Here is a 17,682-nt window from a genome sequence, read left to right as displayed (position 1 = left end):
TACTGTGGTCAATAATTTTGTAGTTGGGTTTGACCACCAGTGAGAACAGCTCACCAGCATACGTGACAGTGATAACTACACGTCACGGGGAAGAAATAATAATTAATTATACTCCCGGGGTGCGGGTATATCACACGATCCCTCACAGAGAACACCAATCCTTTTTTTACTTTCTATTCATTTCTTGCCAAAAAAAACACAATTTATTTTCCTCTTTTTTCGAAATTTGCTTTTCATTAAGGCTTTGTTTATTCCCTTAAGTAATTGTTTTATAAAATCAACTGGAAGAAATTGGTGTTTAATTGAGAGAGTGAGGTGTCGTTTGGTTTACATGTATGTTGTGTGATGTAAAATTAAAAAAAACAAATAAGGGTAAGAGATCATTGCTTGGTTGCATGGCGCCAGCAAAGGCCAATAAGAGTGCACGTTGGGGCATTAATATGAATGGGATTTTTTATTTCATAGTGGCAGGGTGAAATTTTGCACACTCAATGTCTCGGCGCAGGATCCATGCAACCAGATAACTTTCTTTTTCCTAGTAAAAAAATAGTTTTGTAATCATTACTAATAATAATTATATAATTAACTCAACAACAAACCAAATATGAAAACTAAACTTTAAATGTTTAAAAATGTGCAATGGTATCCTAAATAAAGTGTGAAGTAAATTTGAAGTTATTAGAATTATGCACATTATTTTTTCATTAAAAAATGGGGAAGGGTTTGTTGCTCGGTCGTACGTGGCCCTGCATCAACGTAGGGGCCAATGAGGGCATGAAGGGGCATCCAACAGAAGGGGGGTGATGGTCATTTTGCCTCATTGTGTGTGGGGGAAAGAAAATGCGAACAAGTAGCATTATTTTTCATAAAAAAAAAATTATAGGACCATATGTTACTACTATTAGTAATTTTTATAACCTTAAGTGAGTACATCTATCTAGCTATTAATTGCAATTATTATTTTGAATAAATATTATCGTACTACCCATAAAGTAAAAGAGGGTGAGAAGTTTCCCGTGATGCAAGAGTGCAGTTTCCCACCAATAGGCTTTGTGGGATCAGTTTTCCAATAAAGAAATTTAAGTATTTATTACATTAGGTATATGATCATAAGAAATTAATTAACACAATTAATCCTATGGTAAGTAAGGGATTTTTTTATTGATACATATGTCAAATAATTTATAACCTTATTTTTTTGAGCTTTCATTAAGACAAATAATTTGTAACCTTATTTTTTTGACCTTGTGTGTGGAAGAAAGGAAATGTGAACAAGTAACATTCTTTCCATAAAAAAAAATATAGGACCAGATGTTACTCTTGTTAGTAATTTTATAACCTTATAAAAGTGATTATTACGTCTATCTAGTTGTTGCTTGCAATTATTATTTTGAATAGGTAATAACGCACTACCCAAAAAATAAAGGGAGGGGGGAGGAAGAAGTTTCTCATGACGCAAGAGTGCAGTTTTCCACCAATAGACATTGTGGGATCATTTTCCCAGTAAAGAAGTTTAAGTATTTATTACATTAGGTATATGATACACAATTATTCTCTATGTTAAGTAAGGGGTTTTCTTATTGACACATATGTCGAATAATTTGTAACCTTATGTTTTCAACCTTTTATTATGACAAATAATTTGTAGCCTTATTTTTTTGACCTTACGTGTTGGGGAAAAATGCGAGCAAGCAACGTTATTTTTCATAAGAAAACATAGGACCACATGTTACTGTTGTTAGTAATTTTATAACCCTATGGCTATCTAGCTATTACTTGCAATTATTATATTGAATAGATATTAACGTACTACCCAAAAAGTAAAAGAGGGGGAGAAGTTTCCCATAATGCAAGAGTGCAGTTTCCCCCCAATAGGCATCGTGGGATCATTTTTCCAATAGAGAAATTTAAGTATTTATTACATCAAGTATACGATCATAATAAATTAATTAACACAATTATTCTCTATAGTAAGTAAGGGATTTTCTTATTGACACATATGTCAAATAATTTGTCACCTTATTTTTTTGACCTTTTATTATGACACACAATTATTTTTTAATGAAGCTAATAATATCATTTCACATGTGTACTCAAGAAATGTGCATAACAACGACATCTTTGACAATGATATGTCACTTTCAACTTATTTTTAAAAACCCTTTTAGACCCCTTTCTTAAAGAACTTTGTTTGTGATCTTCACCTGTGTAACAAGATTGATTGACCATATTTGTTTTTTGGTAGAAGAAAGGGGGATGAGGGGAATGATATTAGAGGTAACAAGGGGTCTTGAAACTGAGACCTCCTAGCATGCTAGTTTCAACTGCAATAACCAAGTGATTGGCCATATGATGTACTTTATTTCTTGGAAGTCATTGGCTCGGTCTAAATCAATCCCATGGTCGAATTAGGTCAACTCAACATAGGATCCTTTTTGTCTGAGTTAGGATCTAGGTAGGGTTTCAAAACTCCACATGCAAGTTCTAAATAAGGGATTGTCTAAATGACACATTTGTGTGTGTATTTAGAACTTGACACCTTCTCAAAACATTCATTAAGTCGAAAGCAAAAAAAGGATTTCAAAATAATTTAAAAGTAACTTACTATAATGCCATTATCAAAAGCTTTCATTGTCTTGCACATTTTTCAAATATACATGTTAAATAACAAGATTTAGGATGAAAACAAATTTTAGGAATACACATAAGTAGATTCTTCAAAAACTTAACTTTAAAGTTGAATATTCCTAACACCAAAAATAATAATACAAGAATAATACAAATCCTTTTCATTGTCTTCATTGAATAAGAAATAACTCACAAGATAGGATCCAATTCCTTTGTGTATAAGTAACTCAAATACATTCAAGTCTTTAAGCTAACATAGACCAAATCTAAAGCTTTGTTTAATAGTGGGAATTTACCAACCTCCCAAATCCCAATCCAACCAAACAGAAATAGTCTTGATTGGTTAAAATTTATTTAAAGCCTTTTTCTCTTAGAATAACATCTATGGAAGAGAATTGAAATGATAGGACACAAACACAAAGACAATGACCAAAGTCTCACAATCAAACTTAATTTTGGTTATTTAAAACCTTGCTTGACATTACACCTAAAGAGTCCAAAAATTGCCGAGGAAATACAAGTGGGTATGAAATCGATCATAGTTTTCACAATGAAACAGGATATGGTGAACCCAAAAGTTGCCTGGATCTAAATCAGTTCAGTTCCTACTATGGTTTCAAATATTGGTATTGGATGGCCTGAGGTTGATAGTGACACTTGGCCAATCTCATATCGATGGAATGGTTATTGGTAAAGGCAAATTTTATTAAAAAACGAAAGTTGTGTTGGATATGCATTCTTGAAATGCATTTTAGGTCAATTCGCATTCTCGGATAATACAAATAGTTGTTTTTTATCATCCAAGAACACAAAATCGACCTAGAATACATTCCAAGAATGTATATTGAACATAGCCAAAAAAAAAAATTTAAAATTAAATGAGAGCAAAATCATATATACCAGTATCAATATCAGTCGAGACCAGTATGAATATCAATATTTAAAACCATGGTTCAACGTGATTCGACTAAATGAAAAAAAAAATCTAATTTTAGTGACAGTAATAGTGAAAGCTGCTGAACCAAATCTGATGGATCGTTGGGAAAAAATAGAAATAAGGGATTTAGAAAACCTCCTGATTTCTGTCCAGGTTTTGCAAGAGGGCAATCCTTAGGGATTCGGCTGCTCTCCAGTACATCCCTGAGATGGAGATCTCCAGCGCGGCAACAGACATCAACATGTGGTTTGGGTGTCATTCAGATGGCACGGATTGAGCACAGCTGGGTGTGGTGCACATGTGATGGAGAGAAGGATTGAAATCCTCATTTCCAGCTCAATTTGCACCGTCTGAATGGCACCCAGTCCAGGCGCTGGAGAGGAGCCAAATCCAATCCTTAGTGGGGGGACCGAGAAAAGAGAGCAAATAGGTCTTAGTTCAGTCCGACCAGTTTAAATATAAAATAAAATAAAACCAACATTCATATCCGAACCTGATTTTTATACACTAGTTATGTATATATGGTCGGACATTATGCGCTTCATCTGGTTAAAGAGGTAGATTTGATGTTACTAGGGATGTAAATGGTTATCCGAAAATCCAAATCTGATCCGCATCCGTATTCGGTTAGAGATATCTGGAAAAATATCTGAATACTTCCATAGAAATTCGTTCGAAAAAAAAAAATCCGAATACTTAATAATAAATAAAAAAAAAATAATGATCTTGAGAGGTTTTGAAGATTCAACAAGTTCTAGAATATGAGAAAAATAGAATAATGATCTAAGAGATATGGAATGAGAGTGAATTGTATCCGTTAGGAGCAGAAAGGTTCGGATACACAAGGTAGAAATGTAAACGGGTGATCAAAAATCCAAATACAATCCATATCCGAATCCATTTAAAAATATCCATATTTGTCCAAAAACTATCCGGATCCAATCCATTTACATCCCTAGATGTTACGCACCCTCTTCCCCTCCTCATCCGATGGTGGAAGCTACGGTGCTGTTACACTGCTGTATATGCTTGATCGTGCACAAACTCTCTTACTTTTCATATCTTAAAATTTTTTTTCTACTTTACATGTTAGTCAATCATGGTCCCGTTGTACAATTCGATGATTCCAAGAGTATTGGATTATCAACCAAAAAGTAACTGCTTAAGAAAAAAAATCCCAAGGGAGAGGAATCTCTACATAAGCAGGACAGAAGAGCAAGGAGGCATAGAATTGGGGCTCAAAGTCAATTCATGAAAGAAAGGGAAATGATATCGAGAGTCAAGACAAGGGGCTAGCGTACTCCCTAGTGGCGAATAGGATCTTTTTGCAAAATCCAATTAGAAGGTTGGTGGCACTAGTGGCACTAGTGACACAGTGGCACATGTTCTACACGTTACAATCAGCGATGCTGCCCTTTACGAAAAAGAACGATAAAAACAGTTAACAATTTGCTCCAAACTCTGTGGAGTGTAGTGTGACCTGGACCTACTGGCCACTAGGGTGTACGGGCCGGACAGGGACAAGTGGCCTTCTTTAATATTTTTCGCTACGTGCCGGTTCTTATTGGTGGTGTTGAGTAACTGACTAAGAAACTAATATCCTCATAATTGAACCACATTTGAAGTTCAAAATTCAAACTATTATAATTGCTCAAAGTTCTCTATTCTTTAGACTTGGAACACATTCTCATAGACTTGGAACACATTCTCATCGTATGGAATACACTCACTCTCTTGGATTTCATTTGTGCGCCGATGGACGTATCCAAAGTTTCGAACTCAAAATTGTAACTTGGTTTTAGGGAAAATCTGTCCAAAAAAAAAATCCTTAGAAATGATCGTCTCATCTTCCTACAAAATAAAAAATTCTCCTTATTTGGTTTTTTGTGTATCCCCTCATTGTCTTTGTGCTGATACAGGGTTCACGAGACCGGGTAGCATTCTTTTTCCCTCTTTTTACTTGATTCTCCATAATTATTATATAGGATTAGTTCTCCATTCGACTGCATAGCATATGCCAACACCTCCTTGTGTCTATCTCTTCCTCTCATGATAAGGGCCAGATATGGTATTTCATAGGAGGGGAGAAAAGAGATAGATACAAGGAGGCGCTAGAATATGTTATGCAGTTTGACAACGTTCCTTCGCCTGGGTTATATTTCAACAATAAAAAACTGGTCCTATTGTCTCTATCAGGGGGTATAGGGTTCCATTTACACCCAAACTTCACACGGCCATGCCTGAGTTTGAGGGGATTGAGCTAAAGATGTCAAAATGGAACCAAAACCGAATACCAGAACAGGAACCAATCGTCTACTATTGAATTGAATTGGATCGTAGAAAAATGATTTGATTCTCATTTTATAGGTTCTTTTCCTAGTTCGGTTTGATTTGCACTGAAAAATCAACGGCTCTAAGGAACTAGGGACACTGGATCGAATAAACTCAATTTTTGTACTGTCTATATTCAAGCAAATGTTGGTTTTGTGTTTCTATGAGATTGCATTTCCAAGATGGTTTTTTATGATGTTAGAATGTATAATAAGAGAATCTAAAATATATAATGAAACAGTAAGCTTTAGTTATTCTAAATTTATTTTTTCATGCTCTCAAATTTGGTGTAAAAGAAATCAACTTAAAGGGTATAAAAGATGAAACCGTATGTGGGGTAGCAGTACAAACCACATGTAAATCAAATGTGATTCAGAATTAAGCACATTACAAATTGGAATTGTAACTATTTCTCAAAACTATCACTACAAACTATATCCAAACTGGATAATGAAAACCGAATAAAATCTGGTAAAATTAGACCAAATGTAAAACGATTTTGTTTTTGACTTATTTCTTGCACCTTGCTAAGATGTACACCAAATTAAAACCGAGTCAAATGACACCCTTGTCTGACACCAATAACCTATGTTGAAGGTTTCAAGTCTTTTGACGAAACTCTACAACCCGCTCGCATTAATCTTTTTTGTTGACAACCATTTTATATGGTTTACGGTGTAATCTTCTCTAACGTGGGGGTGGTTGGGGATTTCCTAGTGAGGTCTTTCCATTTGACACATGTCCTGGAGAGGATCTAAAGGCTGGTCTCTCTCATGTGGTCAATCAACCTTGTTACATTGGTGAAGTTCACGATCAAAGTTCTTTAAGAAAGGGGTCTAAAAGGGTTTTTAATTTTTTTTGTCTGGGATTAAAACGGTTTTTAAAAAAAAGTTGAAAGTGACATAGCAGTATATCATTATCAAATACGTCGTTGCCATGCACATTTCTTGAGTATACATGTGAAATGACATTATTGGTTTCATTGAAAAATAATTGTGTCATAATAAAAGGTCAAAAAAATAAAGTTACAAATTATTTGACATGTGTCAATAAGAAAATCCCTTACTTACCATAGAGAATAATTGTGTTAAGTAATTGCTTATGATCATATACCTCATGCAATAAATACTTAAAATTCTTTATTGGAAAAATAATTTCACGATGCCTATTGGTGGGAAAGTGCACTCTTACATTGTAGGAAACTTCTTCCATTCTTTTACTTTTTGGGTAATACATTAATATCTATTCAAAATAATAAGTGCAAGTAATGTTACTAACAACATTAACATTATCTTCTTTTTTTTTTTTTAATGGAAAAGAATGTTGTTTGTTGGCATTTTCTTTCCCTCACACATAAGGGGGCGAAATGACATCACATCCCCTCACGCCTCCTCATTGGCCCTGTTCTGATGCAGGGGCCACACGACTGAGTAGCAAACCCTTCCTCATTTTTTATTGAAAAAATAATGTGCATAATTCTAATAAATATAAAATGGGTTGGGGTTTCCTGGTCCGTCACCCCCATATGGGGATCTTTTGAGGGGTTTCTTTTGGACCGTAGGATATGAACTCATAAATCATAAGTGTTGGTTCGGAATAAAATAACATACGATATTATTATGAAATCCGTATTGCATAAAATAATAAATATATTATTTATACCCTGTAATACGTATGGCTCAAAATTGAAGAAATCGAAACTTTCGAGCTCCCTTTCCTCTTGCAAACCTATTTCCTCCGAATCCTTTCTGGCTTGTATTTCACACAGGTTTTTCTTACCTCGCTAATCTGATCCTGTAGCCCCATCTTCAATAGTTTTTGTAAGGATTTGGATTTTGTTGCACTCGTCTTCGGCCTTAGATTTGGGAAATTTGCAGTGTTGTAGAAGAAGGGGAACAGAGGATTTGAGATCTCTCTCTCGTTCCAATTGCTCCTCTCTCTTCCATCTTGGTGGACTTATGACATAGAGCAAAGGCTATTCGGTGAAGAGCTGCATTTGATATAATGGTGTGAGAGCAGGGTGCTCCATGGGAAGTTGCTTGAAGAGCAACTGGCACTAGTGCCTCCCTCAGAGAAGCAAGCAAGCAAGAAATGATGGCTTCGATTGGGATATTGTTAAGGTCAACAATTTGAGAAAAAAAATAAAAATGGTTTCAATGTCTTTGGGCCTGAAGCCAAGATTAGAGAAGGTGGAGCTGGTATCCAAACTGTGGAGCAGAAGATAGAGGAGACAAAGAGGAAAAACGAAGAAGTTGAAGATGGAGGAAACCACGCTAAATTTCCACACTTTTTTGACATTCTTTCCTCAGTTTCTTTTTCTCTCAAGGGGTACGTTCCACTCTTTCTCTATTGATTTCTCCAGTTGAACCCTTGCCATCTGCCACCTCCCACGATGGCATAACCTATTGCTCCCCTATCGTGCTCTCCGGCTTCCGAACTCTGCTGCAATAGAGGAGAGCTTCCCACTACCGAACCCTACTTCCCTTGTTGTGCACTCCTCTATTGCGGACCACCTCACCCCCAACTCCCCTCTTACTTGATCTCCCTACTGCCCACCCCGGCGCCTGAGACTCTTGGATGAACAGGAAGGACTCTACGATGGAGTGCTCGAAGTGACACCGAAGAAAGGAGACTGTTGCGTATTGGGAATGGGAAATACCGAAATACAATCTGAATAAACACATTTTTAAATTACAAAATAACCGTATATAATAGGGAGACTTTCTTACATCTACCGTATAAAAACAAAATTTACAAAAATGGTAGATGTAAAAAATGTTTTAGATTCACACGATACCACCTTGAACAGATTTACCAAATCTCCATATGACTGAAAAAATCTAACTGAACTACCTAAAATACCCTTAACCTCCTTTTTTGTCACTTCGATTTTGTTTCTTTATTCAATCTTTTCATTTTTTTAATTTTTTACTAACCCCACCCTTCTTCTTCTTCCTCAGATGACCGCCTAGAAAAGGAACCTCCTTCCACATCAATAGTCTTCAGGGGAACCCGTCTGTGGATTTGCCCGGCCCCTCCCCTTCCTCCCTCTCCCTCCATCCAAACCGCCTAGAAAACGAATCTCCTTCCACGTAAATAATCTCCAGGTGAACCCGTCTGTGGATCTGCCCGGCCCCAATGGTGCCATCCTTCTCAGCCAGAGGGCTTGATAGCCCGAGAATTGAACATACTAGCAGCGTGGCCGGAGGGGATAGGGCCGTCCAATCTTTTGAGTGAGAAGATGAATGATATGATATATTGACAATTTGAGAGAGAGAGAGAGAGAGAGAGAGAGAGAGAGAGAGAGAGAGAGAGAGAGAGAGAGTGAAGGATTGTTCACGTTTGAGGCTTTTAACCTCTCAATTTTCTTCTTTTTTTGATCCTTAATTAATTATTCATGGATAAGTTTTTACTCTTTAAGCGTTTAAACATTTATGAGGTATTGTAGTATAAGTCTTCCTGCTGTTTTTTATGGAAACCTAATTGCTGAACAGGGAGTTTGGTGTTGGTGTCTCCAGAAAAGTGAGGATGTCTGTATCACTGAAAGCCTGTTTGTGTGGGTACGTGGGTTATAGTGTCCAAGACTTTCAACTCGAAGAACACTAAAAATGGTGAGCTTCCTTTTCTAGGCGGTGTAGGTGGAGAGAGGAGAGGTTGCATAGGAGAGGGGAAGGGGAGGAAAGTGGGAGTTAGGAGGAAGAAGGGTGGGGGTCAGTAAAAAATGGAAAGGTTGAATAAAAAAAAAAAGAATGAGGGGAGAGAGAGAGAGAGAGAGGATGATGCTGAGGGTATTTTGGGTTGTTTGTTTAACTCTTTTTACTTACACGAGAATTTGGTAAATCTTTTCAACTTGATAACTTGTGATTGTAAAACATAAGTTTCATTTACGAGTTTTGTAAATCTTTTCATTATCTAAGTAGATCTGAGCAACTTTCCCTATATAATACTGTATTTAGATATAGGTAAAGAAATGATTGAACGATCACGATTATGAGATGCTTTTTCGAGAGATGAGATTACTCTCCCTCACCAATACGATTACCTACTCTGCCGACCAGCAAACGTTTTGCCATATAAAATTTACTTCACACTTTATCTAGGATGCCATTGCACATGTTTTAACATTTAAAGTTTAGTTTTCAACTTTTCATATTTGGTTTGTTGTTGAGTTAATTACTTAATTAATAATAGGGCAATTGTTCTCTACCTGGGAGCGTAGGCTGCGCCCAGACACATGGAGTAGCCATTTAGGGGGACATGGCGGTCATTTTGCCCATCCCCATGTGTCTGGGCACATCCTATGCCCCTACCACAAAGAACATTTGGCCTTATTATTAATAATTATTACAAAATTATTTATTTACTAGAAAAAAGAAAATTACCTAGTCGCATGGATCCTGTGCTCAGACATTGAGTGCACCAAATCTGATTTGTTTAATGGGTTTACGGGATGTTATAGGTTTCTTATCGGGATAAAACAATTTGGTTTTGGTTTCGATCTAGGTTTTAAGCCAGTTTTGATTCCGGTGTTGGGTTCTTTCGGTTTCTGGCATGGTTCGATTCAGTTTCAGGGTACTCAATCCGAAACCTGTTCAATAAGACATCGGTGCGGTTCGATTTATCTGGATCGGTCTCACTTTTGAGTTTTGACACCCCTACCTGTGACCCTGTCGGAGTCACAGCACGCCGTTATACCAACCGACTAACCCTTCTCTCATAGAGAACAGATTTCCGAGCGACAGAGAGCTGCTCTTCTTCGACTCATCAAATTCTATCTCTCTCTCCCTCCGTCTTTCCTCCTGCTATTTCGAGACAAGTTACTGTTCTCAGAGAATCGTAGACACAAGGTATGATTTCTTCATTCTTGGTTTTTTCGGTGGTGGAGAAATGGAATCCAGTCTTGCGAGTTCTCACTATATTTCCTTCTTTTATCTTTCTATTTCTCTTTTTGTGTGTCTCTCTCTCTTTGAGCCATTTCAGTTGCCGTCTTGAGGAGTCTAGTGGTCTGGAAAGTGGTGAGAGAGCGTCATAATCCACCTATATGGCCGGCATTGTTGAAGCTTGTATACGTTTCTTATTTAATTTATGTAATAGGGAGGTTTGGATGCTCTATGGCGGGATGGTCTCCGTCTCGTGCCACATGTAGAGGGGGAAAAAAAAAATCCTGCAAATGTTGTTTATCGATAATTGCTTTGATTACTTGAATACGAACTGCTTGATAAAATGCGCGAGACATAGTTTGCTGCTTTCTCTGTGTCTATTGACGAATTTCTTCAGATAAACAGTCAAGATTTCTTCATCCTATTAGTAGTTCGAAACACTACCGATTTTATTGTCCAATGGCTTAACTTCTTTCCATCAAGACATCTAATGAGATCACTTAGGCGATTAGAGTTTTAAGAATCTGCATGCTTGCAATGTTAAATCTGCTTTAGTAGACAAATGTTAACAAGATGTAAAGTTGACTCCTTTAGCAGTTTAACCAGTGGTATACTACGGGTGATGGTGGGATTCAAAGTTATTTTTTCAAAATTTTTTTTTATGGTAATTGGATTACAAAAATTGTTTTCTTTAATCAGTCCAATTACAAGAGAATGTAGGAATGGGAAGTAAGGATGATGTCTAATATAGTTACATAAATTATGAACTGCATTGCAAGGAGTTGTATCTTTTTTTCCTCCTTCCTCTGAGCCAATGCATGCTTTCTTTAATGTGAAATGAGGATGTCTATTTAGTTGACTCCTTGTTTTTGTTGAATGTGCTGATAGATATATTGGACTGGTGGGGTGAACTAGATCAATGGAGTGCGTGGTTCAAGGAATTATAAAAACACAGGTGAGTCATAGTATTTCTTCTCTTTTTCCGTTGCCTTTTGCTTTGTTGTAATCCTTAGTGCCTCTGTAAAGATTTATATACAATGTATACAAATATAATTGCAGTTTCTAGCTTAGCTAATATATTGGTGTCAGAAGAATCAATTTCCTGATTTTTGAGTTAATTTGCAAGCTATTCTAGCAGAAAGGCCTGGTCTATCATGAAGAGAAAAACAACTGTTTTATGGACTAAGATCTCCCATGTCTTAATTTTCCACTTTCTATATTTCAAGCTAATATGGATTCTATTTTGGAATTGATACTATCTTCTATTTTGAAAATGAAAAGGGTGATGATAAGGTATTATTTATTATTACTTCTGAAGTTGTGGTTTTCTCAAAAAAAAAAAAGGTCTTTGATCCACCATAGTAAAAATTGCTTCACATAAGGCTTGCATTAGGGGGACTGAATTCCCAAAACACCCCCATCTCCCCACTCCCGAAAAAAAAGTGGAAGGGGGGGGGGGGCAATGGGAAGGCATTACTATGAGAGTGAACGCCTACCTGCAACACGGTCTAAAGAAGGCAAAATCATGGATACTTTTCTCCTGTTTATGTTGGATGTGCTATGTTGATGGTGAATTAGTTAACCATCTCTTCATTCATTATGCATTTGCATGGGCCATATCTTTTTCCTCTTTGTAGTATATTGGGTTTTTCCTAGTGATATCCTTGGCTTCTTATGCTCCCACCCATTTCCAAGCTTATGTAGACCTACAAGTTGTTGTCTGTCGGACTCTTTGGAATGAGAGGAACAAGAGAGTATTTGATCTTTCATCCCCTGATAATGCAAAAGTCGACCTCGAACCAGGGAAACCAGCGGGAGATCGATTGCAGCCAGGATCGATACAATGAAAAGAACAAATTGAAAACTGCAACTTTTTTTTTAGGGTAATATGAATGGAGAACATAAAGGATAAGAAGAAAGGAGAAGAAGATAAAGAAGATAACAATTTGAATATGAAAATTGTCAACTGGAGGCTTGGGTCGGCCATCATGCAAATTGGCAATATAGGGATCAAAGGCAGCATGTAAGATAGTAACCAGCAGCAGTAAAACTCAATATAGCAGTAGTAGAACTGATCTGAGAGATCAAATCAGCCGACAGTAGTAAATTCTTCAACCGAGAGGTAATGATCCAGGTTTTGAGAGATATTAAGTTGCAGGGTGTAAAACTGTAAATGCACCTGAGAATTGGATTAAAGGTCCCTCTAGTGATAGGGAAAGTAGTCCCAAAAGATTGGGACAAGTAGTGGACTGGTCAGAAGTAATTAGAGAAGCATACTTCTGAAAAATCTCCCAAAAACTAGAGTATCGCAGGAGACAATAGGAGAACTTTGATTAAAGAAAATCGAACCATTAACATGCCTTCAAACTTGGATCGAGTGTACTTTAGTATGGGAGCAATGAAACTTCAAAAGATCACCCACATCACTGGTTGGATAGATATTAATTGCAGAACTCAGAAATCTGGAATAAGAACCTCAAAGTTTGAAATCGCAGACATCATGCTCTTGGAAATTGATGCCTGGAAGTAATAATCTTCATAATCAGCGATATATCAATCAAGGGGGCCCTAGTTTAATTCCATATGATCATAACTAGGGCACAATGCAGTAATTAGGTAGCAGAGGTGCTGCAACCAGGAACCGAGAAAGCTTGTAGAATAGACTATCAATACGGCAATGGAGAGAAGCTTGGTTACTGGTATTCTTGCTCTGATACCATGTGGCAGTACCTAACTTTAAACACCAGCCACCATGCAAGAGAAGAGAAGAAGATTGAATAAGGGAGAGGTGAGACTGCTAAGAATACCAGCAGGCTAGATAGCCTTGCAGCTCCGCCTACTGATTGTATTTATAATGAGTAAAAGAGCTTACAATTCGGGAAGCAACTAGGAATCCAGAGTACAAGTAGGAATCCTAGAGACTAAATAACACAAGAAACACAGCTTAAGAATAAGAAAACAAAGAGAAGTAGAAGTCTTTTTTAACTAGGAAAACTACCAAACAATGATACTGAGCCACGATAGGGACACTCCCACTATCGTGGTACACTATAGCATTGTTAACAAAATTAAAATTTGATAGGAGTTAAAAGTGCCTGGGTTTGGCTAATATTGGTGTTGAGAGGTAGCAATGACAGCATTTTGGTGATATATTCAAGGGTCACCTGCATAACTGGGCTAGGTGGGTCACCCCCCTCCATATGTAAAAATGTATTATTCGTCATTGTTTTTAGCCTTCTCTTTTACTTACAAAGGACCATGCTGTTTCTTGCTAGTTCTAACATTTGGGGTTTCTCTTACAGCATGTTGAAGCTTTGGAGATTCTACTTCAGGGCCTTTGTGGGGTTCCCAAAGAATCACTTAGGATCCATGAGTTGTGCCTAAAAAGTGCACCAGTTCTTGGTAAATTCACTCACATACAATGTTTTAACATTTGGGGTTCCTCTGTGCCACCTGGACCTGTGAGTTTTTATTTTGATATAGACCTGAATCATCCACTCCCCACCTTATTGACTTGTTTGATGATCATATTAATTGGAAACACTGTCCTTGGCACTGCGTTCCACTCACTGTTACTGGATGTTTACACTCGGCAGTTAATAAGATGTTTCTTCTCCTACCTATTCCAGGAGTGGTAGCCTCAGAGGTTCGACTCTTGTGTGATCTGGAGCAGCCTGAGCCCACTTGGTATGACCTCAAATTCATTTTGAATTTCACATCAAAATTCACATCTACACATGGAAATCTGTTACAATAAAACTTCTTAGGACTGTTCGACATGTTGGGGGAGCCATGAGAGGTGCTGGTGCTGAGCAAATTTCTGTCCTGGTGAGGACTGTGGTGGAAAGCAAAGCAAGCAAGAATGTGTTGCGCCTTTTTTATGCACTTGGTTACAAATTGGACCATGAGCTCCTAAGGGTGGGATTCGCCTTCCATTTCCAAAGGGTTGCAAGGATAACTGTTACTGTTACTTCAGTTGATAAGATGCCAAAGCTATATGCAATTGACGATGCTGTGCCTGTGATGCCCGGTATCCAACTAGTTGAAGTGACAGCCCCTGCATCTTCTGAAAACTACACCGAAGTTGTTGCTGCAATTTCATCTTTTTGTGAATATCTTGCACCGTAAGAGCTCTACTGTCTTTTTTTTCTTTTTAAAAGAGGGCTCCATCCAACCTTTGCAGATTGACCTATCCCCAAATGTTGTACGTCCAAAAGGATTGGGACTATGTCTGATGAAACCATGATGACATCATAGGTTGATTATAACCATATGATCTATTATCTTTGTTGCTGCAGTTTCATCTTTTTGTGAATTTTCTGCACCGTTAAGAGCTCTTCTATCTTTTTTTAAAGAGGCTCCATCCAAAACCCTGCTGACTGATGTATCCCCATATGTTGTACATGCAGAAGGATTGGAACTGTCTGATGAAACCATGATGGCATCATAGGTTGATTATAACCATATGATCTGTTCTCTTCTATATGGTCTGGAAGATACATGGTATATTCAGAATACCAGAAATAGATCATGTAGTTGGGATCATTATCTAATTGAGTGGAAGTTAAGCACTGGTCAACCAACAGATGGCTGTTGAGCGCTTCATTTTTGTCTATTCTAGTGCAGAAAGTGTTTTGGACTTGGTTGGTGGTCGGATGGTTGTCTTCAATTAAGTATTCTTATCTTGTGCCCATCAACTTTTTAAATCATTCTTGTTACTGATACATAAGAGTTTGGGGTGTTCTGTTTCAGGCTCCTACACTTGTCAAAACCAGGTGTAGCAACAGGGGTTGTTCCTACTGCTGTTGCTGCCGCTGCGTCTCTCATGTCAAGTGGTGGGGGTAAAAGCTTTTAGTGCTGTCTTTTATCCAGAAGATGGATCTTCAGCTCTGGTTCTTCACTACTTGATCCATCCATTAGTATTTGTCTTAATGGGTGATTCAACAATAGGCGCATTAGGTTCTGATCATTGAAGTCGTCAATATTTTCTTTTATCCATCACTAGGATACATTTAACCTAACTTTCAAGGTGGTGATGCGTTGCAGCTATACAAACTTCCATCAAGAGGCATTGTAGGAAATGTTCAGAATATTTGGGATACCTTCACTCTCAGTATGATAGGGGGATTGCATTATATGTAGTTGTATATTTTTTTGATATTAAAATTTAAAAATGCATGTCAAAATATGGAAAACTCTGAATGAAATAAAGAAAAGTGTCTAACAACTCAATGGATTAATGAGTACATGTGATTGAGAATTCGATTCAATAATGTCTAATCTACATTTGGGGAGGTTTAGGTTTTGAAATGGAATTCATAATGCTTGTGAGACTAGGAAACATCTCTTTTATAGGTGTTCTACTTGTAGGTTGTCAAGTTCATTTATTAAATCATCTGTACTTGCGATTGGCATCTGCTGGAAATGCTAGTGCCACTCCCTCTTCTCACACCTCAGTTTTTTTCCATCAAACAAACACGGCAGATCTGAAAAGAAGAAAAAAAGGGCTGGTTTCATATTGCAAGATGGCTGCTTACAGTAATTAAAAGCTTGTTCAAAATGGCTACTTATGGTAACTGAAAATACTAGTGTCATGTCCGGGTTACGTTATGTGCAAATTGGATCCCACCTGTAGTGTTGATTTCTGTTACTATTTTCAAGTCTCCTTCAAGCCAAAGGTCACTAGTACCTGAAGAGGTTTCAAAGTTAATTGCTTCCCATCACCTATACTGCTAAGCATTCAACCTCCAAGATAAGTAAATATTTTTTAGTACTGATAAACAAAAGAAGATATGAGTAGGTTTCTAACCCTGAATTCCAATTACCTGGTTTAAATTGTGCAGGCATATATGACCCACAACTTAGATCAACAAGTTGGGTTTTTTACATTTTGCTAGCAGATCAGGATGTTTTAACAGCTGCAGTTAGTCTCAACACGACAGATGAAAAAGAAGCAGAACTCCATGGATTTCTACAAGGGTGGAAACATGCTGCGAAGGCAAACATTGAACTCGAAAAAGTGTGGTGCTACAACAAAGACCTTTACAACTTCCTTCACCCTACTTAATCAATGCTGTCTACCTTGGAACTAACTTATACTTTATTTCAATCTTGTTGATGAAACAAATAGTTTCTCTAATGTTAGTTTTAAGTGGTGTAGTAGGGGTGCCAACGGGCCAGTTCGGTTCAGTTTTGGTTCGGGCTTTTCGATTTTGGTGTGACTTTTATAGAAACCGAAACCAAACCATTAAGAAATGTTCCGTTTCGGTGCGGTTTGGTTTCGTGTCGATTTTGGTTTATGATAACGGGTTGATATCGGTTTGGATTCGGTTTGGTACCGGTTTTATATAACTAGTAACGTCCGGTTAGTACTAATTTTTCTTCTCTTTCTCTTTTAAGTACATAAAATATTTCAAATACAATGCATCTTTGTATCCTATGTCCTATGGCCTATGGATACAATTGGTTGGATAATCACTAACAAAGGATATGAGATAAAGTGAGAAACTATCACAACACATTTAGGGGGCAATGGGGCATTAGGCATTTACTAATTTACTCATTTATCGGGTTAGGTCGGTTCGGTTTGGGTTCGGGCCTAATGGTGCACCGTCGGGCTAGCCCAAACCAAACCAAACTGTTTGCCTCTCTGGATCCACAAACCGAACCCGAACCATTAAGAGTTCGGTCCGGTGTGGTCCGGGCTCGTTCGGGTTGGGTATTGATACCCCTATGGTGTAGTAATGAGGACCAGGATCCTCTGCAGTACCGGCGGGGCACCACTAGGCCTCTGCTGTGCCACCGGATGTGCACCGCCGCCCCGCGGATACTGCAAAGGATTTTAGTACGTAGTAATGAACCTTTTTATTGCAATGTTACATGCATGGCACGTGAGGCTCTTTCCAG

At 37.6% G+C, this 17,682-nt stretch overlaps 1 protein-coding gene and 1 long non-coding RNA gene across 4 annotated transcripts; one reads left to right on the top strand and one right to left on the bottom strand.

Moving 5' to 3' along the window:
• The first annotated feature begins 10,455 nt into the window (after nucleotides 1-10,455).
• On the top strand, nucleotides 10,456-15,868 carry LOC122653142 (mediator of RNA polymerase II transcription subunit 18-like). 3 transcript variants are annotated; one of them, XM_043848772.1, is made up of 6 exons: nucleotides 10,456-10,468; nucleotides 11,665-11,731; nucleotides 14,079-14,178; nucleotides 14,406-14,463; nucleotides 14,544-14,900; nucleotides 15,529-15,868. In XM_043848772.1, exons 2-6 carry the CDS (start codon nucleotides 11,696-11,698, stop codon nucleotides 15,629-15,631), a joined length of 654 nt encoding a protein of 217 aa, XP_043704707.1. In that variant the 5' UTR covers nucleotides 10,456-10,468; nucleotides 11,665-11,695; the 3' UTR covers nucleotides 15,632-15,868. The 3 variants fall into 3 exon arrangements, with proteins under 3 accessions (XP_043704707.1, XP_043703975.1, XP_043703278.1); XM_043848040.1 differs by lacking the exon at nucleotides 10,456-10,468 and adding an exon at nucleotides 10,681-10,743; XM_043847343.1 differs by lacking the exon at nucleotides 10,456-10,468 and having other exon boundaries at nucleotides 11,562-11,731.
• LOC122658801 lies at nucleotides 15,703-16,108 on the bottom strand. The gene is made up of 2 exons (XR_006332513.1): nucleotides 16,005-16,108; nucleotides 15,703-15,971 (listed from the first exon to the last, which is right to left on the bottom strand). It is a non-coding gene; the product is annotated as an uncharacterized LOC122658801 (long non-coding RNA).
• Nucleotides 16,109-17,682: the final 1,574 nt, after the last annotated feature.

The sequence above is a fragment of the Telopea speciosissima genome, chromosome 1 (genome assembly GCF_018873765.1).
Source record: "Telopea speciosissima isolate NSW1024214 ecotype Mountain lineage chromosome 1, Tspe_v1, whole genome shotgun sequence".
NCBI lineage: Eukaryota > Viridiplantae > Streptophyta > Magnoliopsida > Proteales > Proteaceae > Telopea > Telopea speciosissima.
The sequence above is the reverse complement of the archived record's forward strand: the minus strand, read 5'-3'. Positions and strand labels throughout refer to the sequence as shown.

What these genes read in the sequence shown, in the direction of transcription:
- LOC122653142 (XM_043848772.1), top strand. Translation starts at nt 11,696, where the DNA reads ATGGAGTGCGTGGTTCAAGGAATTATAAAAACACAG. An exon ending in AAGGAATTATAAAAACACAG is followed by an intron (nt 11,732 to 14,078) that starts GTGAGTCATAGT and finishes TTTCTCTTACAG; the next exon opens with CATGTTGAAGCTTTGGAGAT. An exon ending in TTTTGTGAATATCTTGCACC is followed by an intron (nt 14,901 to 15,528) that starts GTAAGAGCTCTA and finishes GTTCTGTTTCAG; the next exon opens with GCTCCTACACTTGTCAAAAC.